The sequence below is a fragment of the Salvelinus namaycush genome, chromosome 20 (assembly GCF_016432855.1).
Source record: "Salvelinus namaycush isolate Seneca chromosome 20, SaNama_1.0, whole genome shotgun sequence".
Classification (NCBI taxonomy): Eukaryota; Metazoa; Chordata; class Actinopteri; order Salmoniformes; family Salmonidae; genus Salvelinus; species Salvelinus namaycush.
The window spans coordinates 45,924,259-45,947,524 of NC_052326.1; the positions used below are offsets into that span (position 1 = coordinate 45,924,259).

The 23,266-nt window shown below is 43.4% G+C and overlaps 2 protein-coding genes and 1 non-coding gene across 7 annotated transcripts in view; 1 reads left to right on the forward strand and 2 right to left on the reverse strand.

Annotated features, from left to right (window-relative positions):
- Nucleotides 1-868: 868 nt before the first annotated feature.
- LOC120065415 (cytosolic 10-formyltetrahydrofolate dehydrogenase-like) overlaps nucleotides 869-23,266 on the reverse strand; it is a 39,168-nt gene continuing 16,770 nt past the window's right edge. For all 5 annotated transcript variants that reach the window (XM_039016412.1, XM_039016413.1, XM_039016410.1 and 2 more), the window contains 16 exons: nucleotides 13,869-13,994; nucleotides 13,608-13,699; nucleotides 11,364-11,511; nucleotides 10,974-11,093; nucleotides 10,655-10,782; nucleotides 10,110-10,260; nucleotides 7,592-7,662; nucleotides 7,390-7,495; nucleotides 6,582-6,669; nucleotides 6,243-6,336; nucleotides 4,401-4,500; nucleotides 4,167-4,265; nucleotides 2,294-2,459; nucleotides 1,951-2,056; nucleotides 1,584-1,783; nucleotides 869-938 (listed from right to left, as the gene is read on the reverse strand). In XM_039016412.1, the coding sequence (XP_038872340.1) occupies nucleotides 883-938; nucleotides 1,584-1,783; nucleotides 1,951-2,056; nucleotides 2,294-2,459; nucleotides 4,167-4,265; nucleotides 4,401-4,500; nucleotides 6,243-6,336; nucleotides 6,582-6,669; nucleotides 7,390-7,495; nucleotides 7,592-7,662; nucleotides 10,110-10,260; nucleotides 10,655-10,782; nucleotides 10,974-11,093; nucleotides 11,364-11,511; nucleotides 13,608-13,699; nucleotides 13,869-13,994 (1,851 nt within the window). In that variant the 3' untranslated portion in view covers nucleotides 869-882. The remainder of the gene's footprint in view (nucleotides 939-1,583; nucleotides 1,784-1,950; nucleotides 2,057-2,293; nucleotides 2,460-4,166; nucleotides 4,266-4,400; nucleotides 4,501-6,242; nucleotides 6,337-6,581; nucleotides 6,670-7,389; nucleotides 7,496-7,591; nucleotides 7,663-10,109; nucleotides 10,261-10,654; nucleotides 10,783-10,973; nucleotides 11,094-11,363; nucleotides 11,512-13,607; nucleotides 13,700-13,868; nucleotides 13,995-23,266) is intronic.
- Nucleotides 1,168-1,222, reverse strand: LOC120065744. Its single transcript, XR_005478698.1, has one exon. It is a non-coding gene; the product is annotated as a U7 small nuclear RNA (small nuclear RNA).
- On the forward strand, nucleotides 14,934-23,164 carry LOC120065417 (zinc finger protein 227-like). Its single transcript, XM_039016415.1, has 2 exons — nucleotides 14,934-15,211; nucleotides 21,738-23,164. The coding sequence occupies exons 1-2, from the start codon at nucleotides 15,019-15,021 to the stop codon at nucleotides 22,598-22,600; spliced, it is 1,056 nt and encodes a 351-aa protein (XP_038872343.1). The 5' UTR covers nucleotides 14,934-15,018; the 3' UTR covers nucleotides 22,601-23,164.

A 23,266-nucleotide genomic window follows, 5' to 3' on the forward strand; every position in this document is an offset into this window, starting at 1 on the left:
TCATCCATAAAAATATTACATTTCGTAAGTAATTGTGCTAAACAGCACTAAGAAATATTAGAGGGTTAATCACATTTCAGAAAGACTGAATTACAAGATGAATTGTTCATCAGGGCATGTGGAGGTATTACGTTTCCTTTCTGCCTCGTCTATCATTCACATTTAGTTCAGGAATTTGCTTAGTGACATATGGTCTGATTATAAAGAGAGAATACCCACTGGGCAAAAACTGTTTGGAATCAACATTGTTTCCAAGCCATTTAAAAAAAAATATATAATAATGTGTTAACGTTGAATCAACAAGAAAAAAATGATTGGATAGGCAAAAACTGAATGTTTTTTTTTAACCAAACTTTTAACCTAAATCCAATGACATGGTGAATTTTTGGGGTTGAATTCACGTTAGTTGACAACTCAACCAAATGTAAATCAAAACTAGATGTTGAACTGACGTCTGTGCCCAGTGGGTAGCTACCACACATCTCTCTATATACAACTCTGTAAAAAATTAACAGACCACAGCAAAATTATCAGTTTCTCTGGTTTTACTATTTATAGGTATGTGTTTGGTTAAAATTAAATTTTTTGTTTTATTCTATAAACTACTGACAACATTTCTCCCAAATTCCAAATAAAAATATTGTCATTTAGAGCCTTTATTTGCATCTTTGCATCTTTTTGTTATTTTGATAATTCAAATTTTCTGCAAATAAATGCTCTTCAATTACAATATTTTTATTTGGAATTTGGGAGAAATGTTGTCAGTAGTTTATAGAATAAAATAAAAATGTTCATTTTAACCAAAAACATACCTATAAATAGTAAAACCAGAGAAACTGATAATTTTGCAGTGGTCTGTTAATTTTTTACAGAGCTGTATATTTAGTACTCTACAGTGACAGCCTTGGTCTTCAGGTATTCGTTAAGAGCCTCTTGTCCTGTTGGAGAAAGCCAGTGATGTTGAGACAGGCTATACATGCAATTGAATTGGCATTCCTAGAAAATGCATCTTTGGACTTTTCCCATTCTAGTAATTCTACTCCCACATGAAAAAATACTATAGTATACTATGGTATACATACTATATAGTATTTACTGTAGTGTTTTGCCAATATTACTGGAGTATTTACAACAGTGTTTTAGTTTTATTATTTTTGATATAGAAGTGGAGGCTTTCTCTTTGAGGAAACCTACTGGAGAAATACTAAAAGAGCTAATTTTCCATAACCTGTAGGTAGGTAGGACTGAACCTGCAGAGCTTCTGCCCTATTTCTATAACCTGTAGGGAACACAATATGGTCTATAGTTAGCATGTAGGTTTCTCACTTATGGGTGGCACAAATTGGGATATTGGGGAATCAGCAGGGTATATAGGGTATATACAAATGAAATACTATAGTATTTACTATAGTTAATAAAGTGTAGTGTTTTTGCTGTGTTTACTATAGTATTCTACAGTTTACTAGAGAATTCTATAGTAAGTACTGTTGTATTCTATAGTAAACTGTAGTATTTTTCCATGTGGGTTTCTATGATTAATCTAACCTGTGTGGAAACAATGTCCCAGAATCAGCAGGTCTTACCCAGGTCTTTGCCAAAGCCGGACTGCTTGAAGCCGCCGAAGGGAGCAGCCACGTCCGTCTTGTTGTAGGTGTTGACAAAGACGGTGCCGGCGTTGAGCTTCTCGCTGACATACAGCGCCTTGCTGATGTCACGGGTGAACACTCCTGATGCCAGGCCATACTCAGTGGCATTGGCCCTCCGCAGAACCTCGTCCACATCCCTTGAGAGAGAGAGAAAGGGATGAACAGAGAGGTCGAGAAAGGTCGGAGGAGAGCTAGTCAGAGGAGCAATGCACAAGATTTGAAACCCATGCCGACTCAGGTATGTAAGTGTTCTGGGGTCAGCTGAACCACACAGGGCACCCATCTGACAATGGCAAACACTGACCCGCTCTTGAACTTGGAGAGGATCATGACGGGGCCAAACGACTCCTCTATAGCAATGAACATGTGGTCCTGGACATCGGTGAAGATGGTGGGCTCAAAGAAGAATCCTGGAGAAAGGTACCACAGGGAAAGATATAGTAAACAACTTATTTACTATTTTAGTCATTTTGTAGCTGATAGTCATCCCTTGAACTGAGAAATGGTAACACCACAAATGGTCACAGTATGACATCCAATTCCATTTCTGAACGGACTGGAATTGGAGTGACATTTGCCCCTAACTCTGCCTCACAGCTAATATTAGTCAAATCTACAGCGCTATGAACTAAAAAAATAAGTCTAACCTGGGCGGGAGACCTGTTTTCCCCCATACACCAGAGTGGCGCCTTCCCTCACGCCTGTCTGGCAGTACTCCACCAGCTTGTCCATGTGGGCCTTGTGGTTCTGGGGTCCGTGGTCTGTGGAGCGGTCCAGAGGATCTCCGATCTTCATCTTCTTAACCTCCTCCACCTGAGATGAGGTAGTTAGCAGATGGCTAAGTTAGCATAGCACTGTGAGATTCAAATCTAATTGTATTGGTCACATACACATATTTAGCAGATGATATTTATATTTAGCAGGTGTAGTGAAATGTTTGTTTTCCTAGCTCTAGTGCAGTAGTATCTAACAATTCACACAAATCTAATGTAAAAGAAATAAGAAATATATAAATATTAGGACGAGCAATGTAGGAGTGGCATTGACTAAAATAAAGTAGAATAGAATTCAGTATATACATATGAAATGAGTAAAGCAGTAGTATGTAAACATTATTAAAGTGACTAGTGTTCCATTTTAAAGTGACCAGTGATTCCATGTCTATGTGTATATAGGGCAGCAGCCTCTAAGGTAAACTGTCGAATAACCGGGTGGTAGCCGGCTAATGATGGCTATTTAACAGTCTCATGGCCTTGAGGTGTTTTTCAGTCTCTCGGTCCCAGCTTTGATGCACCTGTACTGACCTCGCCTTCTGGATGGTAGCGAGGTGAACAGACCTTGGCTTGGGTGGTTGATGTCCTTGATGATCTTTTTGGCCTTCCAGTGACATCGGGTGCTGTAAGTGTCCTGGAGGGCAGGCAGTGTACCCCCGGTGATGCGTTGGGCAGACCGCACCACTCTCTGGAGAGCCCAACAGTTGCGGGCAGTCCAGTTGCCGTACCAGGCGGTGTGCATCTGTAAAAGTTTGTGAGGGTGTTAGGGGCCAAGCCAAATTTCTTCAGCCTCTTGAGGTTGAAGATACGCTGTTGCACCTTCTTCACCATTGGAAGGACCATTTCAGATCGTCAGTGTACGCCGAGGAACTTGAAGCTTTTCACCTTCTCTCCTGTGGCCCCGCCGATGTGGATAGGGGCATGCTCTCTCTGCTGCTTCCCGGAGTCCACGATCAGCTCCTTCATTTTGTTGACATTGAGGGAGAGGCTATTTTCCTGGCACCACTCCGCCAGGGCCCTCACCTCCTCCCTGTAGGCTGTCTTGTCATTGGTAATCAGGCCTACAACTGTTGTGTTGTCTGTAAACTTGATGATTGAGTTGACTGCGTGGCCACGCATGCCTCCATGGGTGAACAGGGAGTACAGGAGGGGGCTGAGCACGCACCCTTGTGGGGCCCCTGTGTTGAGGATCAGCATAATGGAGGTGTTGTTTCCTACCTTTTTCCCAAGACCACCACCTGGGGGCGGCCCGTCAAGAAGTCCAGGACCCAGTTGCACAGGGTGGGGCTCAGACCCAGGGCCCCGAGCTAAATGATGAGCTTGGAGGGTACTATGGTGTTGAAGGCTGAGCTCTAGTCAATGAACAGCATTCTTACATAAGTATTCCTCTTGTCCAGATGGGATAGGGCAGTGTGCAGTGCGATGGCGATTGCATCGTCTCTGGACCTATTTGAAGTGGGTCTAGGGTGTCAGGTAAGATAGAGGTGAGGTGATATGAGCCTTAACTAGCCTCTCAAAGCACTTCATGATGACAGAAGTGATAAGGAAGAGGATGGCTAAGTTAGCACAGCTCTGTGAGATAAGTTAACGGATGGCTGAGTTAGAATAGCCCTGTGTGATAAGGTAGCGAGCGGTGGCTAAGTTAGCATAGCACTGTGAGATAAGGTAGCGAGCGGGTGGCTAAGTTAGCATAGCGCTGTGAGATAAGGTAGCGAGCGGTTGACTAAGTTAGCATTGAGACACGTACCACTCTCTTGACATACTGGTCATGGATGTTCTCTTCCACAAAGAGTCTGCCTGCTGCAATGCAGTTCTCTCCCTTGTTGAAGAATACAGCGCTCATTCCCTAAAATACACAAATAAATACAGTGAAATTGATGCCTTACAATATTCTGAAATATTCATATTTTATATTCTTTGATATACATATTTTTGTATTAATGTTATGTAGTGACCAGCATTGAATTGAAGGCCCACTGACCATGCGAACGGCCTTGTCCATGTCACAGTCACTAAAGATGATGAGTGGAGATTTACCCCCCAGTTCTAGGGACACCTTCTTCACATTACTGACTGCACAGCTGAGATAGAGGAACGCACAAAAACAGGTGTTAATACACAAACACACACATACTGCACTACAGTAGTCACCAACCAGTGGATCGCGATAAACTGGTCGATCTCCAAGCCATTCCTAGTTGATCACAAAACATTTCTGTTAAGGCCTTAGGCATTCCTATTTTTTTTATTTGTTTCGCGCTGTTGACGGTAGCTGCACTTTATTCAGCAGCCCTAACGCCGGGAAGGCAAAGTGTTCCCATTTTGGGAGTTTTTGATTATGCTAATTCGATTTCAGCGGGGGCATGGATATCGACCTATTACACCGTACCCAAACCGGCCGCGCACATGCGCCATCGTGCACAATTTGATTTTGCCCCCCCACACCAAACGCGATCACGACACGCAGGTTAAAATATCAAAACAAACTCTGAACTAATTATATTAATTTGGGGACAGGTCAAAAAGCATTAAACATTTATAGCAATTTAGCTAGCTAGCTTGCAGTTGCTAGCTAATTTGTCCTATTTACACAAGGTCCTCTACTCCGACAATAAATCCACACATAAAACTGTCAACCGAATCATTTCTTGTCATCTCTCCTCCTTCCAGGCTTTTTATTGTTTGGACTGTACATTGCGATTGGCAACTAACTTTCATAAGGTGTATTACCACCACCGACCTCCGTTCGTCTTTCAGTCACACACGTATAACCAATGAGGAGATGGCACATGGGTATCAGCTTGTCTAAACCAATGAGGAGATGGGAGAGGCAGGACTCAGCGTCACAAATAGAACTGACTTCTATTTTAACGCTTGGCAATGCAGACGCTCGTTGGTGCGCGCGAGCAGTGTGGGTGCAATAATGTAGTCAGCATGTTAGCGGTGTGGTCGGCATGTTAGCGGGGTAGTCGGCATGTTAGCGGGGTAGTCGGCATGTTAGCGGGGTGGTCGGCATGTTAGCGGGGCGGTCGGCATGTTAGCGGTGTGGTCGGCATGTTAGCGGGGTAGTCGGCATGTTAGCGGGGTAGTCGGCATGTTAGCGGTGTGGTCGGCATGTTAGCGGTGTGGTCGGCATGTTAGCGGTGTGGTCGGCATGTTAGCGGGGTAGTCGGCATGTTAGCGGTGTGGTCGGCATGTTAGCGGTGTGGTCGGCATGTTAGCGGTGTGGTCGGCATGTTAGCGGGGTAGTCGGCATGTTAGCGGTGTGGTCGGCATGTTAGCGGTGTGGTCAGCATGTTAGCGGTGTGGTCAGCATGTTAGCGGGGTAGTCAGCATGTTAGCGGTGTGGTCAGCATGTTAGCGGGGTAGTCAGCATGTTAGCGGGGTAGTCAGCATGTTAGCGGGGTAGTCAGCATGTTAGCGGGGTGGTCAGCATGTTAGCGGGGTAGTCAGCATGTTAGCGGGGTAGCCAGCATGTTAGCGGGGTAGTCAGCATGTTAGCGGGGTAGTCAGCATGTTAGCGGGGTAGTCAGCATGTTAGCGGGGTAGTCAGCATGTTAGCGGGGTAGTCAGCATGTTAGCGGGGTAGTCAGCATGTTAGCGGGGTTTTAAGTCATGTAAAAAATAATAATAATCTGAGCGGTAGATCTTGGCTTGAATTTTGACTCAAAGTGATTTTGACTCAGAAAAGGTTGGTGACCACTGCTGTACTACATACACATAAACAGTATGCTATTATCAGCCAAAGTCATGGCCAACCACCCAGAACCTAAAGTCATGACCTCTCTGTACTGAGGTTGCCACAACAACAGTGACCACTCACCTCTTCATGATGTGTTTCCCTATCTCAGTGGAGCCAGTAAAGCCAAGCTTCCGGACGTCCGGGTGGTCGGACAGACGCTGGCCCACCAGAGCACCTGACAGACAGCAGAAGAGGAACCAGCACACCGTCAGCATCACAACAAAACCTTGTATCTCCTATAAGTCAACTTTTCAGTCATCTGGGAAAACATTGTGCACCTTCCCAGGTTCTCTATTGCAGGGGGTGAGAGGACAACTGAGATGCAGCCAAAAACCAGGTGTGTAAAGAAAAGATAGGCGCAACTCTTTTGATATGAACATCTGTATAAAACAACGATCAAAAACAGAAAGGCATGTTTACCTGATCCAGGGAGGATGTTGATCACTCCCTTGGGGAATCCTGCCCTCGCAGCCAATTCAGCAAACTTCACTGCTGTCAGTGGAGTCACCTAGGGACCATAGAAATATACACACAACCAAAATGATTGAACATGCTAGCTTTAGGCAATTCATATACCTTGACAAATGCAGGTATCTCAGGCATACTGTATCAAATGGATTGAAATCAGTTGTACCCCTGTAAAAAGACTGCTTCTGTAACTTTATTGAAGGACACGCTAACAATAGTCAGGAGTTGGCTAAACCCCATAGGCCAATCAATCAAATGTATTATATAAAGTCCATTTTACATTAGCAGTTGTCAAAAAGTTCTTTACAGCAACCCAGCCTAAAACCCCAAAGAGCAAGCAATGCAGAGGGAAATGCACGGTGACTAGGAAAAACTCCCTAGAAGGCTGGAATCTATGAAGAATCCTAGAGAGGAACCATGCTCTGAGGGGTGGCCAGTCTTCTGGCTGTACAGGGTACAGATTTAATAGTAAATGTTGCCATATCGCTTTTCAAAACGTTCAAATGGATCACGCAAACTAAATGCTCCATTGGAGAAGGGGTTGAAACCCGTGGAGGCTGCTGAGGGGAGGACGGCTCATAATAATAGCTGGAACGGAGCAAATGGAATGGCATCAAACATTTTCTGTACAGTATACAATTTAGTGTCTGGACACCAGTGCACTGCCCCCTAGTGCACAGTACAGTACAGAACATTTTACAATATCCCTTTGTTCCCCTCTTTAGTGAAAACATATGAATGGGATTGTAATGCTCCTTACTTGGGCAGGTTTGAGGACCACAGTGTTACCAGCAGCCAGACAGGCAGCTGTTTTCCAGGCCAACATCATGAGAGGGTAGTTCCAGGGAATTACGATAGCACACACTCTGAGAGTTAAAATGACAAATATGCTTATTCTCAAAATCTTGTTTTGACCCAAAAATTGATTGGCTGTGTATTTGCATGTGGCTGGTGTATCTCACCCGATTGGTTCTTTCTTGGTGAAGGTAAGGTTGCGATTGGGTCGGGCCTGGTTGATGGGGATGGTGCAGCCCTGTAGAAGGAGACAGTCACTGATCATGAACATAAACTTAAACATCAAATCAAATCTAAGTTTCTTGGTCGCATAGAAAGTTAAGTGGATGTTATAGCGGGTGCAGCGAATTGCTTGAGTTGCCAGTTCCTCAACAATGCAGTAGAATGTCAAAATAATAATTTAAAAATCTAGAAATATCAGAACAAATTCATATTACAATCCAAATAACACTACAACAATAACCCAGAAGAATAATTAGAAGCTTATAAAGTGAGTGTTATATTGCCTTATAAACATATACACTGAGTGTTGTCATGACGTTGGCCTAGGGGTAGGTTTATGACAGTCATAAATACCTCTTTCCCCCCCTTTTCCCTCTCCCTACTATAACTGATGTGACATAAGAAAACCCCTTGGTTAACATAGAGATTCTGGGAACATCAGAAGTGGGGGGAAATGAACTATATTCTGGTAATCCGACCAACTGAACATATGCGGTGATACTTAAGGTATATTATGTCAGTTCGGTTGCCCTCTGACACATTCTCATCAATGATAGAATGACATAAACTCTACTGTGGAAAGTCTAAACGTCAGAGGTATCGGATTCACATGGAATTGTTGTTTAATTCAAATGTTTGAATATGAAATTATTTGTGAAGAGATTAAATGTAATTTTAGCTTCCAAATGAGAGATTTGGATTTTCATAAATTTGGGCTTCTGCTCAACTAGGGGCCCGCCCCTGTGAAGAGACATGGGTTATAAACTTTTCAGACACACCCCTCTCCCTCCACTATAAAAGCCATTGACAAAAATATAACTTCCTGTTCCGGGTACATTTAGGATGACGATCCGATGTCAGAATGGTTCAGATAATAACTACAGAACTAAGCCAACATCAGCATGGACTTTGGTTGTAAATGGTATGAACTTTGAACTCATATTCACTACAGAAGTGATACCTCCTAGCCGTTGAGTTAGCAACAGCTGCTACAAACGTAGGTTAGGAAGGACAGTCAGAGTATCCCGTCTACTACACACGACATTACTCCAACGTATCCAGTGACCACCAGAGACATTCTTCAAAGGACAGAGGACTCGGGTTGGCGATACGGTCTTCCATCTACCACCAACCTACTGAAGCGCAGCTCAGAGTAAATATTTATTGCATTTTCCTTTTTCAAATGGGCGGTAATTTAGAATGCATAAGATACTGTATTTACGATAGCACAGCTCGCCTATGTTCCAGTCTCCCGCTCTTTCACTAAAATCCCGCCCCTTCCCTTTGTGTAACAAGCTGTCATATCTATTCCGCCCGCTAGGGACGTTTTTCTTTATGACGGCACTTTGTAATCAAGTTATGATTTAATTGTGTATGTGTGTTTCTGTGTGATTAGTTAGGTATTTAGTAAATAAATAATTAAACCCAATTTTGTATTGCTGATTCAACTTGTTAGCCAGGATTCTTGCAGATAACCAAGGATTTACCACTTTCAGATGAGACTGAATAAAATTACGATTAATGTGACTGCTATGGATATAAAATATTACTAAATCTTTAAGAGTTTATTCGGAAGATAACAGCTCTATAAATATTATTTTGTGGTGTCCCTCTCTAGTTAATTACATTTACCTGATTAGTTCAATCAGGTAATATTAATTACGGAGAAATTATTTTATAGAATAGCATAGCAATTAATCTGGCATAGCCAAAGACACGACAGTGTACAAAACATTAGGAACACCTGCTCTTTCCTTGACATAGACGGATCAGGTGAATCCAGGTGAAAGCTATGATCCCTTATTGATGTCACTTGTTAAATCAGTGTAGATGAAGGGAAGGAGACAGGTTAAAGAAGGATTTTTGGTGTCAACATGGGCCATCATCCTTGTAGAACGACTGGCCCCTTACCTGTGGTATTCAGAGTAGGTAACAAGTCTTTAATTAAAGGCCCAATGCAGTCAGAAACGTGATTTTCCAGTGTTTTATATATATTTCCACACTATGAGGTTGTTAGAATAATATTGTGAAAATTAGGATAATGATGTTTTAGTGTACAAGCTGTTTCAAAAGACTGCCTGACATTTCAGCCTGTTTTGGTGGGATGGAGTTTTGGCCTTCGATGGTGACATCGCCATGTGGTAAATGAGTTAATAGACCAATAAGAAAGAGTTTCAAACCGGTCTTCCAATAACAGCTCATTTCCAGTTTTCCCTCCCCACTCAGACCACTCCCAGACAGTCCTAGCTAAATTCTTGCTTGAGAAATTGCCCTTTATTAAGAACCTATTTTTGTTTCTTTTTGACCATTTAATAATTAAAGTACTTAATTGTTACCCAGAAATGATGTGATATTGAGATAAAAACAGCTGCATTGGATCTTTAAAGCATCTGCTTCTTTGTTGCACAAAATGAAAAACAGTGGGCAATATGGACAATGTTGTGATATCCCCCACTCTCTCACCTGGATCTTGTCACACCAGCCAGCGAAGTAGCGGAAGGTCTGGATGGACATGCCCACATGGGTCTTCAAGGCCAGTGTGTATACGGCCCCAGAGTCCATGGACTCTATAGTGGCTAACTCCTCTTGGTGCTCCTCCATCAGGTCAGCTAGCCTGTAGGGGGCAGTGAAGGGTTAAATAGTTTCATTTAAACATCTGCTACAGCAACGCGTTAGTAATTTAACACTGGAAAATGCACCTTAACGGAAAATATTACACAAATCAAAAAGTGAAGTGTGACCTCACGTACGTCTTCAAAAAACATCTATATATTATCCTGTGTATCTTATAGACCCAGCGATACATGGTTGAATGCCTTGTATAGTTGCCTGCATTTGAATGTTTCAAAGACCACCTGTATTATTATATGTGCCTGGGTCTTGTGTTGCATCAGAAATGGAGCCCTATTTGATATGGAACCTATGGGCCCTATTCCCTATGGACCCAGGTTAAAAGTACTGCGCTATAATAGGTTGCTATTTTACATGCTGGTTTCTATTAGACTGACTTATATAGGAGTCTGCCTCTGTCTCTGGGATTTATCTTTCCCCACTCTCCCTCCTCGAACGCCTCCTTGGCGGCCGCTACAGCTCGGTCCACGTCACTGGATTGAGCTAAAGACACATCACAAATAGCCTAAAGAGAGAGCGAGAGAGATGGGAAACACACACACACACACACAAACACACATACTGTAAGAGTGATATAGTCACTTAATTTGTCATCGTCTGAGACAAACCAAATTTGTGCGAGCAGATCAAGTTATTAAGAACTTTAGGAAAACCATGGATCAGACATTAATGGACAGGTGAAAGCTAGCTCCCTACTGTTCCATCTGTGGGGTTGATGGTCTTGTAGGTCTTCCCTCCCTCTGCGTCCACAAACTCCCCGTTGATGAAGAGCTGGTGGGGCATCCGGATGGTCATGTTGTTGATGTTCTTCTCCACCTGATTACAGGACATTTACATTATTCTACCTAATCCAAAGGCCTTTCAAGGCTTGTTGTGTTCTTCCTTAGTGATCATGTTACTAACGCAGGAGACTGAAATAAGAACTGGAACGCCCTCCAAAGTTTCACTCCTGTTCCTAACGGCCTACATTAGATTAGAGTATTGAGGATAATGCTGATTCTGGTGGTAATAATGATGATGATGGTTATGATAATGATGAAGATAGGGGATCATAGTAATAATGACGATGATGATGGTGACTCTTACGTAGTCAACGACCAGCTCCTCCTCGTCGTCCTCCCCTCGGAGCTTCCTCACACACATCTGGATGAAGTCCTGGAAGGTGGTGTTCATGTACACATCCTCATTCTGCAGCTGACACCCACTGGCCCTCAGCTTCACCTCCTCCACCAGCCTGACAACATAACATAGGATTAACTTTGTTGTACCAGAAGTAAAATATCATACTTTTTCATCAACGTCTAATTTTATGTATGCTTTGGAGTTATTTACTTACTGCAGAGAGAGGGGGAGATGGGGGGGGGGGGGGGGGGGGGGGCTAGGGAAAGGTGGGGGGTGAGAGGGTGTGGAGAGCGAGAGGGAGGGAGGGAGGGAAGCAAAGGAGGTGGTAGGGATGAAATAGGTGGTAGGGGTGAGATAGTGATGAAGGAGGTGGTAGGGGTGAGGCAGGGATGAAAGACGTGGTAGGGGTGAGATAGTGATGAAGGAGGTGGTAGGGGTGAGATAGTGATGAAGGAGGTTGTAGGGGTGAGGTAGGGATGAAGTAGGTTGTATGGGTGAGGCAGGGATGAAGGAGGTGGTAGGAGTGAGTCAGGGATGAAGGAGGTGGTAGGAGTGAGGCAGGGATGAAGGAGGTGGTAGGGGTGAGGCAGGGATGAAAGACGTGGTAGGGGTGAGGCATGGATGAAGGAGGTGGTAGGGGTGAGGTAGGGATGAAGGGAGTGGTAGGGGTGAAGGGAGTGGTAGGGGTGAGGTAGGGATGAAGGAGGTGGTAGGGGTGAGGCAGGGATGAAGGAGGTGGTAGGAGTGAGGCAGGGATGAAAGACGTGGTAGGGGTGAGGCAGGGATGAAGGAGGTGGTAGGGGTGAGGTAGGGATGAAGGGAGTGGTAAAGGGAGTGGTAGGGGTGAGGGAGTTGATAGGAGTGAGGTAGGGGTGAAGAATTTGATAGGGTGAAGGAGTTGGTAGGGGTGAGGTAGGAGGGAAGAAGGTGGTAGGGGTGAAACAGGTGGTAGGGATGAAGGAGGTTGTAGGGGTGAGGTAGGGATGTAGGAGGTGGTAGGGGTGAGTTAGGGATGTAGGAGATGGTAGGGGTGAGGTAGTGATGAAGGAGGTGGTAGGGGTGAGGTAGGGATGAAGGAGGTGGTAGGGGTGAGGTAGGGATGTAGGAGATGGTAGGGGTGAGGTAGTGATGAAGGAGGTGGTAGGGGTGAGTTAGGGATGAAGGAGGTGGTAGGGGTGAGGTAGGGATGTAGGAGGTGGTAGGGGTGAGGTAGGGATGTAGGAGATGGTAGGGGTGAGGTAGTGATGAAGGAGGTGGTAGGGGTGAGGTAGTGATGAAGGAGGTGGTAGGGGTGAGAGTGATGAAGGAGGTGGTAGGAGTGAGGTAGGGATGAATGACGTAAGGGTGAGGTAGGGATGTAGGAGGTGGTAGGGATGTAGGAGATGGTAGGGGTGAGGTAGTGATGAAGGATTTGGTAGGGGTGAGGCAGGGATGGAGGTGGTAGGGGTGAGGCAGGGATGAAGGAGGTGGTAGGGGTGAGGCAGGGATGGAGGTGGTAGGGGTGAGGCAGGGATGAAGGAGGTGGTAGGGGTGAGGCAGGGAAGGAGGAGGTGGTAGGGGTGAAGGGAGTGGTAGGGGTGAGGGAGTTGATAGGGGTGAGGTAGGGGTGAAGAAGTTGATAGGGGTGAAGGAGTTGGTAGGTGTGAGGTAGTGATGACGGAGGTGGTAGGGGTGAGGTAGTGATGAAGGAGGTGGTAGGGGTGAGGTAGTGATGAAGGAGGTGGTAGGGGTGAGGTAGTGATGACGGAGGTGGTAGGGGTGAGGTAGTGATGAAGGAGGTGGTAGGGGTGAGGTAGTGATGAAGGAGGTGGTAGGGGTGAGGTAGTGATGAAGGGAGTGGTAGGGGTGAAGGGAGTTGATAGGGGTGAAGGAGTTGGTAGGGGTGAGGTAGGAGGGAAGAAGGTGGTAGGGGTGAAGGAGGTGGTAGGGATGAAGGAGGTTGTAGAGGTGAGGTAGGGATGAATGAGGTGGTAGGGGTGAGGTAGGGATGAATGAGGTGGTAGGGGTGAAGGAGATGGTAGAGGTGAGGTATGGATGAAGGGAGTGGTGAATGGGGAAGAGGTGGCGTTCAACTCCAGCTGCTGTAATGCGTTTCCCTTTTCATCGTAATCATTGATAGAAAAAACATTTCCCACTTGGTGTACTGTCTAAAACCCATTGACTTGCACCCTTCGACCTTTTAGATGTCCATGCTGGTGTGTTGTTTACCTGACCACGTCCATAGAAGCAGCCCCAGACTTGAAGAAGTCAGTGGAGTCCTCGATGGCATCCACGTTAGTCAGGATGCTCTTCCACACACCCTGTCAATGGGACAGGACAACACTGTAAACACTGGTCTGGAGTCAGTTTATCAAGGGTTAAGGTGAGAGATAAACATTTACATTTACAACCTTGTTCAAATTAGCTGAAAAATCAGTGTAAGACAGATAGATTCAATAATAAAGTGTTAGTACTTTTTTATTTTCTTACCCTCATTTGCTCAGCGAAGGCCTTCTCCTCCTCAGTGAGCTCCACAGAAGCGCAGCTCCCGGAGCTGAAGTACCTTGCCGCTGCGATCATCTTCCCATCCTCAAACTGCAGGTTCTTCACTAGCAACTGGACAGACAGACATCATGCTGTTCAACATGTCTGCATGCACTGGTTTAGTTTGTTTCAAACAGTTCAAAGTCATGCCATTATAATACACTGAATCAGGATTCAACTATCTATTCAGCTGGCTTCACATTAGGGAAAGGGGGATACCTAGTCATGCAGTACTAGGACAGTGATCAGAGAGGTTCTTACTGTCTTTGGAGCTACCAAAATGTTAACCAATAGCCAGGGTGCAGCACAAGTTCCTGTCTGGGTGGTGGGTTTGAAAGAAATAGCGATTTGAGAGTCTGTCTGTGCTGAACATTTTAACCAAAAAGGAGACGTATACTTGGATTACGGAGAAAGAATGGAGAGAGAGGGGCAGAGGTCGAAGAGAGAGAGGAAGGAAGAGGATGAAGTTGAATTGGTAAAAAAAAAAAAAAAAAAGGGGGAGATGGTTTAGTTGAAGAAGAATGGTAGAAAAGTGTAAGCCGGATCAAAGACAGGAGGAGAAATGGAAGTCGAAGAAACCTTGTCGATGTTTGTACCATGTTTTGTGCTGCTACCATGTTGTGCTGCTGCCATGTTGTGTTGCTACCATGTAGTTGTCTTGTTGTGTTGCTACCATCCTGTGTTCCCATGTGTTGCTGCCATGCTATGTTGTTGTCTTAGGTCTCTCTTTATGTAGTGTTGTGGTGTCTCTCTTGTCGTGATGTGTGTTTTGTCCTATTTTATTTGATCTTTTATTTTTAATCCCAGCCCCTATCCCCGCAGAAAGCCTTTTGCCTTTTGGTAGGCGGGCATTGTTAACTGACTTGCCTAGTTAAATAAAGGTTAAATAAAAAATAAAAATACTTCGTTTCCACTCCGGACAACAGGTGGCGATATAGTGCGGTATTGGGTTGCCGTGAATGCACTGTAAAATAGTAGAGTTAGCAGTGTTTACTTCCGGGCTCTCGGACTGGCACATTTCACAAGGATAAAAAAAAAAAAAGCTTTCAATTTATTTACCTTGCAAATAAAATACAAGCAACAGTGTATTTACAATATGTCAAAAATGCAATTGCTCAATATGTTTCTGCGCGAGCGATTGACAGCGGCTGCTGTAGAGATATTTGGAGTAGTTGAAAAGACGATAGTGGAGTATCAAGAAGAAATCACCCGTTCGAAGGAAGAGAACGAACGTTTACAGAAAATGTTGGATATGGTCATTAAACCTCAAGTCAAGTTACATAGAGCAGGTTTGTAACGGCGTCTATTTCAATGTACTGTTTTGACTGGCTTGTAGTCTACTCTCTGTCACTGCCCTCGCGATGCTTGCTATGATTAAAAATATCGTCCCCAGGGTCAGGGATCATCAACTGAATTCAGCCGCGGGCCGATTGTTGGTCAGGGGGCCGGAACTTAATTACAAATCATTTGTAGATTGCAACTTGACAGCAAGAAGCCCAAACAGATAATACTTGACTAAAACATAATCATTTCAAACTTTGCTTTTGTACATTTGTGTACGATCACATATACACTACATGACTATAAGTATGTGGACACCGGCTCGTCGAACATCTCATTCCAAAATCATGAGCATTAATATGGAGTTAGTCCCCCCTTTGCTGTTATAACAGCCTCCACTCTTCTGGGAAGGCTTTCCACTAGATGTTGGAACATTGCTGCAGGGGCTTCCATTCAGCCACAAGAGCATTAGTGAGGTTGGGCACTGGTGTTGGGTGATTACGCCTGGCTCGCAGTCGGCATTCCAATTCAACCCAAAGGTGTAAGATGGGGTTGAGGTCAGGCTCTGTGCAGGCCAGTCAAGTTCATCCATACCAATCTCGACAAACCATTTCTGTATGGACCTCGCTTTGTGCATGGAGGCATTGTCATGCTGAAACAGGACCTCGCTTTGTGCACGGGGGCATTGTCATGCTGAAACAGGAAAGGGCCTTCCCCAAACTGTTGCCATAAAGTTGGAAGCACAGAATCGTTTTGACTCTAGAATGTCATTGTATGCTATAGTGTTAACATTTCCCTTCACTGGAACTAAGGGGCCTAACCCAAACCATTATTCCTCCTCCACCAAACTTTACAGTTGGCACTATGCATTTGGGGAGGTAGCGTTCTCCTGGCATCCGCCAAACCCAGATTCGTCCATTGGACTGACAGATGGTGGAGCGCGATTCATCACTCCAGAGAACGCTTTTCCACTGCTCCAGAGTCTATTGGCGGCAAGCTTTTCACCACCCCAGCCAACGCTTGGCATTGTGCATGGTGATCTTAGGCTTGTGTGCGGCTGCTCGGCCATGGAAACCGATTTCATGACGCTCCCGACGAATAGTTATTTTGCTGACGTTGCTTCCAAAGGCAGTTTGGAACTCGGTAGTGAGTGTTACAACAGAGGAAAGACTACTTTTACGCGCAACCAAATGTTGCGCGTAAAGGCACTCATAGGCACTCATCCTATGACGGTGCCACGTTGAAAGTCACTGAGCTCTTCAGTAAGGCCATACTACTGCCAATGTTTGTCTACGGAGATTGCATGGCTGTGTGCTTGATTTTATACACCTGTGGCTGAAATAGCCTCATTTGAAGGAGTGTCCACATACTAGTGTTTGTATTATGCGGGGTAATACTTTGGAACATATTTAAGGTTATGTCCAACAATTTAAAAAAAAAAAAAAGTAAAGTTTTTGCACTGAAAACTTGGGGGGGCGGGGAAATAAAATCACCTACGGGCCAAATTCGTCCCACGGGAGGGCAGTTGGGGAACCCTGGCCTAGTCAGACGTTATTATTGTTCCAGCTGGCTGGAACAGTGCCTTCAGAATGTATTCACACCCCTTGACTTTTTCCACATTTGGTTGTTTTACAGCCTGAATTTAAAATGGATTAAATGTACATTTTGTGTTACTGGCCTACACACAATACCCCATAATGTCAAAGTGGAATTATGTTTTTTGACATTTTTACAAATAAAACATTTAAAAGCTGAAATGTCTTGAATCAACAAGTATTCAACCCTTTTGTTATCGGGAAACTATACTTAAGTTAAGGGGCAAAAATGTGCTTTACAAGTCACATAAGTTGCATGGACTCACACATAAGTACTTAACAGGATGTTTGACTGACTACCTCATCTCTGTACCCTACACGTATAATTATCTGTAAGGTCCCTCAGTTGAGTAGTGGATTTCAAACACAGATTAAACTACAAAGACCAGGGAGGTTTTCCAATGCCTCGCAAAGAAGCGCATCTATTGGTAGATGGGTAAAAATAAAAAAAGCAGACATTGAATATCCCTTTGAGCATGGTGAAGTTATTCATTACACTTTGGATGGTGTACAAACACCTAGTCACTACAAAGATACAGGTTTCCTTCCTAACTCAGTTGTCGGAGAGGAAGGAATCCGCTCAGGGATTTCACCATGAGGACAATGGTGACTTTATAATACACTGAACAAAAATATAAAACGCAACATGTAAAGTGTTGGTCCCGTGTTTCATGAGCTGAAATAAAAGATCCCAGAAACTTTCCATGTACAAAGTCTATTTCTCTCAAATTTAGTGCACAAATTTGTTTACATCTGGTTGAGATGCTTTTCCAACAGTCTTGAAGGAGTTCCCACATATGCTGAGGTCTTGTTGGCTGCTTTTCCTTTACTCTGCGGTCCAACTCATCCCAAACCGTCTTAATTGGTTTAAGGTCGTGTGATCTGTTGCAGCACTCCATCACTCTCCTTCTTGGTCAAATAGCCCTTACACAGCCTGGAAGTGTGTTTTGCGTCATTGTCCTGTTGAAAAATAAATGATAGTCCCACTAAGTGCAAACTAGATGGGATGGCTTATCACTGCAGAATGCTGTGGTAGCCATGCTGGTTAAGTGTGCCTTGAATTCTAAATAAATCTGTGTCACCAGCAAAGAACCATCACACCTCCTCCATGCTTCATGTTGGGAACCACACATGCGGAGATCATCCGTTTACCTACTCTGCGTCTCACATAGACACGATGATTGGAACAAAAAATTCTCAAATTTGGACTCATCAGACCAAAAGGACAGATTTCCACCAGTCTAGTGTCCATTGCTTGTGTTTCTTGGCCCAAGCAAGTCTCTTCTTCTTATTGGTGTCCTTTAGTAGTGGTTTCTTTGCAGCAATTCGACCATGAAGGCCTGATTCACTCAGTCGTCTCTTAACAGTTGAGATGTGTCTGTTACTTGAACTCTGAAGCATTTATTGGGCTGCAATCTGAGTTGCAGTTAACTCTAATGAACTTATCAACTGCAGCAGAGGTAACTCTGGCTCTTCCTTTCCTGTGGCGGTCCTAATAGAGCCAGTTTCATCATAGCACTTGATGGTTTTTGCGACTGCATTTGAAGAAACTTTCGAAGTTCTAGAAATGTTCCGGATTGACTGACCTTCGTGTCTTAAAGTAATGATGGACTGTCATTTTTCTTTGCTTATTTGAACTGTTCCTGACATAATATGGACTTGGTTTTTTACCAAATAGGGCTATCGTCTGTATACCCTCCTACCTTGTCACAACACAACTGATAGGCTCAAACGCATTAAGGAAAGCAATTCCACAAATTAACTTAACAAGGTACACCTGTTAATTGAAATACATTCCAGATGACTACCTCATGAAGGTGGTTGAGAGAATGCCAAGAGAGTGCAAAGCTGTCAAAGGCTGGCTACTTTCTAGAATCTCAAATATAAAATATTTTGATTTAACACTTTTTTTGGTTACTACATGATTCCATATGTGTTATTTCTTAGTTTTGATGTCCTCACTATTATTCTACAATGTAGAAAATAGTAAAAATAAAGAAAAACCCTGTAATGAGTAGGTGTGTCCAAACTTTTGACTGGTACTGTATGTTGTCTTCCAAGTAAGGAATTGAGGAAGTATCGCCAAGTAAAGATTGGTCAAAAATATCCTGTGCTACGCTTAACATTACCTACTTCACAACACCGATCAGCAACCTGGACCAGTAATAATGGCTGTATTTGTAATAGCTAGCTTGCTGCAAGCCTATAATGTCTGTCACCTTACTTGTCAGTTGTCCCCTGTTACCGGTCAATCAACTTGCTAGAACTCTACTGTAAGTCGCTCTGGATAAGAGCGTCTGCTAAATGACTAAAATGTAAATGTAAATGTTAGAACCCAATATCGTTGGAAGATTTGGTTTTCGTAATTAAGCATGCATTGTTACATAAGGTCCAATGTAGCCATTTTTATCCCAATATCAAATAATTTCTGGGTAACAGTTAAGTACCTTTCTGTGATTGTTTTCAAATAAATGGTCTTAAAGAAACAAACAAAAAAGCTTCTTAGGAAAGAGCAATTTCTCAAACAATAATTTAGCTAGGACTGACTAGGAGTGGTCTGAGTGGGGAGGGTAAAACTGAAAACTAGCTGTTATTGGCAGAGAGGTTTGGAACTCTTTCTTATTGGTCTATTAACTAATTTACGGCATGGTGACATTTACGGCAGTCTTTTCAAATGGCTCTTACACTAAAAAAGGCATTCATCATTTTCATAATTTCACAGTATTATTCCAACGTCATAGTGTGGAAATATACACTTACCTACCCCCCCTCCCTCAGAACAGCCTCAATTCGTCAGGTCATGGACCTGGTTTCAAAAGTGTTCCACAGGGATGCTGGCCTATGTTGACTCCAATGCTTCCTACAGTTGTGTCAAGTTGGCTGGATGTCCTTTGGGTGGTGGACCATTGCCGATACATACGGGAAGCTGTTGACCGTGAAACCCAGCATCATTGCAGTTCTGGACACAAACCTATTGTGTATGTGTGCCATTCAGGGGGTGAATGGGCAAGACAAAATATTGAAGTGCGTTTGAACGGGGTATGGTAGTCGGTGCCAGGTGCACCGGTTTGTGTCAGGAACTGCAACGCTGCTGAGTTTTTCACGCTCAACTAGGGCTGGGCGGTATACAGTATTTTACTATATACCGGTATTTATGCACGGACCAGTTTGGGTTTTTACTTTACCTTCTATAACGGTATTTCAATGTTTGGTTTGTTAAATGTGATACGCTGTGTGTAATGTCCATTTTTATAGTTTACTCTGGTACTTGAGTCATCCCTCTCCGGTCTCTCTCTCGCCATGCCGCTTTCCGCACAGACCTAGTCCCACCTCATCACTCAAGGAGCGCATTTGTTGTTGCTTGACCATGAGACACTTTCATTCAGTCTGCATGGTCAATGCAGCACATACAACAATGTTGATGACAACGATGTTGTTTCCACTTTGATCTTATTATAAATCCACAAGCGTTCTATGATTACAATATTAGTTTGTGTTTCTTACATCTGCAAACAGCTAGTTTGTATTTTCTTAGCAAGTTAAGCTAATTCGTGTTAGCTGGCTAGCTAAGTACTGAGTCAGTGCAAACGTAGCTAGCTAATACAGCCTGATACCAGTACTGGTGGAGGCTTAAAATCAGCATGTTGTTTGTGCAACAGTATCTTCGAAGAGGAATAGACGACGCATGAACAGAGTTGGGTATGGCTGCCTTTTCCTGTTACGCTCCTTGCCTATGGAATAGCCTGCAGACTAAACTTGAGACTCTTGTCCCCCTTGCCCATTTTAAATATTTATTGGATGATTTTTGTATTGATTGTAACTGTTTCGGGTAATGCAAGTTCTTGTGCTGTTAGGGGAATAACCTATGTGTAAATGTAATCTGTTGCTGTATTTTTTTGTGTTATTTGTGATCGTTTTGTTGGTCTTGTGTAGTTTCTTAATCATTGTACCTAAACTGTGTGTAAACATGTATACGCAGGGCCCAGCTGTAAAAGAGACCTTGGTCTCAGTCTGTGTTCCTTGTTGAAATAAAGGTATAATAATATGTTGGCTATATGAATAAAGATTTAATGTAGCCAAAGATTATAGGGTCCCCTAGGAAACACTGTACATCACTTTGGTTCCTACCCTGTCACAATAACTCATCCATGGCATTTATGTCAAACAAGACTGTATTGAAAGTGCCCACTATTATTTATATTCTAACTATAGAATTAGAATAAACATTCTATTTCCATGATTCCAAAAGTTCACCCAAGTGTTTATCTAAATTGCAATTGCAACATTTGGTTAAAAATAACACCTAGTATTTTTGCCCATATCGTGGTAGCGTGGAAATGATCTCAAATGAGTGCAGGAAATGCAGAAATTGATGGAAATGCAGGAAATTATTTTAGGTTGAAGTTGAATTGAACAGTATAAAACAATCCGAATGGAGAAAGACCCATTTAAATAATTTAGAATATATGTGTTGCCACCCTAGGGTCACGCACTACTCATAAAGCAAATGTAGAACTTTTTTTATTAATCAAAAACATAAAATACTGTCAAATCTGAAAAATACCATGATATGATATTTTGGCCATATCGCCCAGCCCTACGCTCAACAGTTTCCCGTGTGTATCAAGGATGGGCCACCACCCAAAATACATCCAGCCAACTTAGCAAACTGTGGCAAGCATTGAAGTCAACATGGGCCAGCATCCCTGTGGAATGCTTTCGACACCTTGTAGAGTCCATTCCCCAACGAATTGAGGCTGTTCTATTGGCAAAAGGGGGAGTGCAACACAATATTAGGAAGGTGTTTCTAAATGTTTTGTACACTCAGTGTATATAAAATAAAGGAAAATCACATTTTTGAACGCACTTGGTCTTTAAACATTGAAAATATTAATGTCTATCTATTGAATAACATTTATTTGCCTGTCCTTCCCTCCAGACCCTAGGCAGCTCCATGTCTCTGAAGAAGAGGTTCCCCTTGAGCAGGAGTGGAGGAGGGAAAGTTCAGAGCTCACACAAAGTACAGAGGAACAGGACCTCAGGACCAATCTGGGAGAAGAGCAAATGCAAGGGCCTGAGACTCATGGTCATAACATAGAGTTCGGGTTCACTCCTCCTTGTGTGAAAGGTGATTTTGTCCAGGACCCTTGGCCCTCACACCTTTTCCAAACCCAAATTGTGGAGGACAATGAGATTAATAATCTATCAAGCACCCTAGTGGAACACATTAAAACAGAACCTGATGGAGGAGAGGACTATGGAGTACTAACGAGTGACCCACAGCTCATGTTTGCAGTAAACGCACACTGTTCTGCAGCTCCGAGTGAAAACATGCATGGAACAGAGATTGGAGGCCCTCTGCAACGGAAAACAAAGACAGGAAGACCATTCAGACATATAGGAACGCTGTCTGAACTTAAGAAGAGACGTGCTTTGTATGAGCGATTTCGTTGCCATGTCTGTGGAAAAGGGTTCCCAGCAAGGAATGGTCTGGGAGACCACATGACAACTCATACAGGGGAGAGACCACACAGCTGTCACCTCTGTGGGAAAGGTTTCAAAGTGAAGAGTCATCTGAAAGAGCATATCAGGGTTCACACAGGAGAGAAACCCTTTGTCTGCCCAGTCTGTGGGAAAGCGTTCAGGCAGGATGCACATATGAAAGGACATTTGAGGGGGACTCACAAGGAGAAACCATACAGATGCCATGATTGTGGTGAAAGCTTCAGTCAGATGGGAGAGATGCAAGTGCATAGGACAGTGTGCTGTGGTCCAATTGTCCTGGGCCCAAATTTGATGTAACTTTCACTCCCTTGATGCCTTCGGTGACCAGGACGTTTTAGACTTGCAGCCATGATAAGGACCATTCAAATGTGTTATATAACAAACAAAGGAAGAATGATCTGTCCACAGTTATAAAAGTTTGAGAGCGCATCTCCTATATTTGTCAAAATTCATAAATGGGAGGGAGTTTCCAGAAAGCATGTAGCCTATGTGGTTGTCTGTATGTGGTGGTTGGCAAGTTTCAGTGTCCCATGAGAAATAGTTGTCAATTTAAGTAGTTCTCTGGTACCTCATATTGTTTAAATATACCCCAAAAATATTGGTGGAGCACTTTGAGTCCCTGATTGAGAGGTATGTGACCCATTTTGTGGGCTGTGTCTAATATCAATAATATTCTGTATATCTTGGATATAATTTTCCCCCTCCTGTTAGCTTTCTATGTGTTTTTGTGAGTGGAAGACATTCTCAATTTTGGAGAATCTCTCATAAGATGGGTAAAAGTAATGTACAACAATCCTTTATGTAAAATAATAAATAAATGGTTACTTCTCTGAGAACTTTCAATTGTCAAGAGGCGTAAAACAAGGTTGCCTTCTGTCACCATAACTATTTATTATGGCCATTGAACTGTTAGCTTTAAAAGATAACATTAATGGGCTAAAAATTAAGGCATTAGAGACAAGA

Coding starts and splice junctions, on each gene's coding strand:
- LOC120065417 (XM_039016415.1), top strand. CDS start 15,019: ATGTCAAAAATGCAATTGCTCAATATGTTTCTGCGCGAGCGATTGACA. Junction 15,212..21,737: donor AGTCAAGTTACATAGAGCAG/GTTTGTAACGGC, acceptor CCTTCCCTCCAG/ACCCTAGGCAGCTCCATGTC.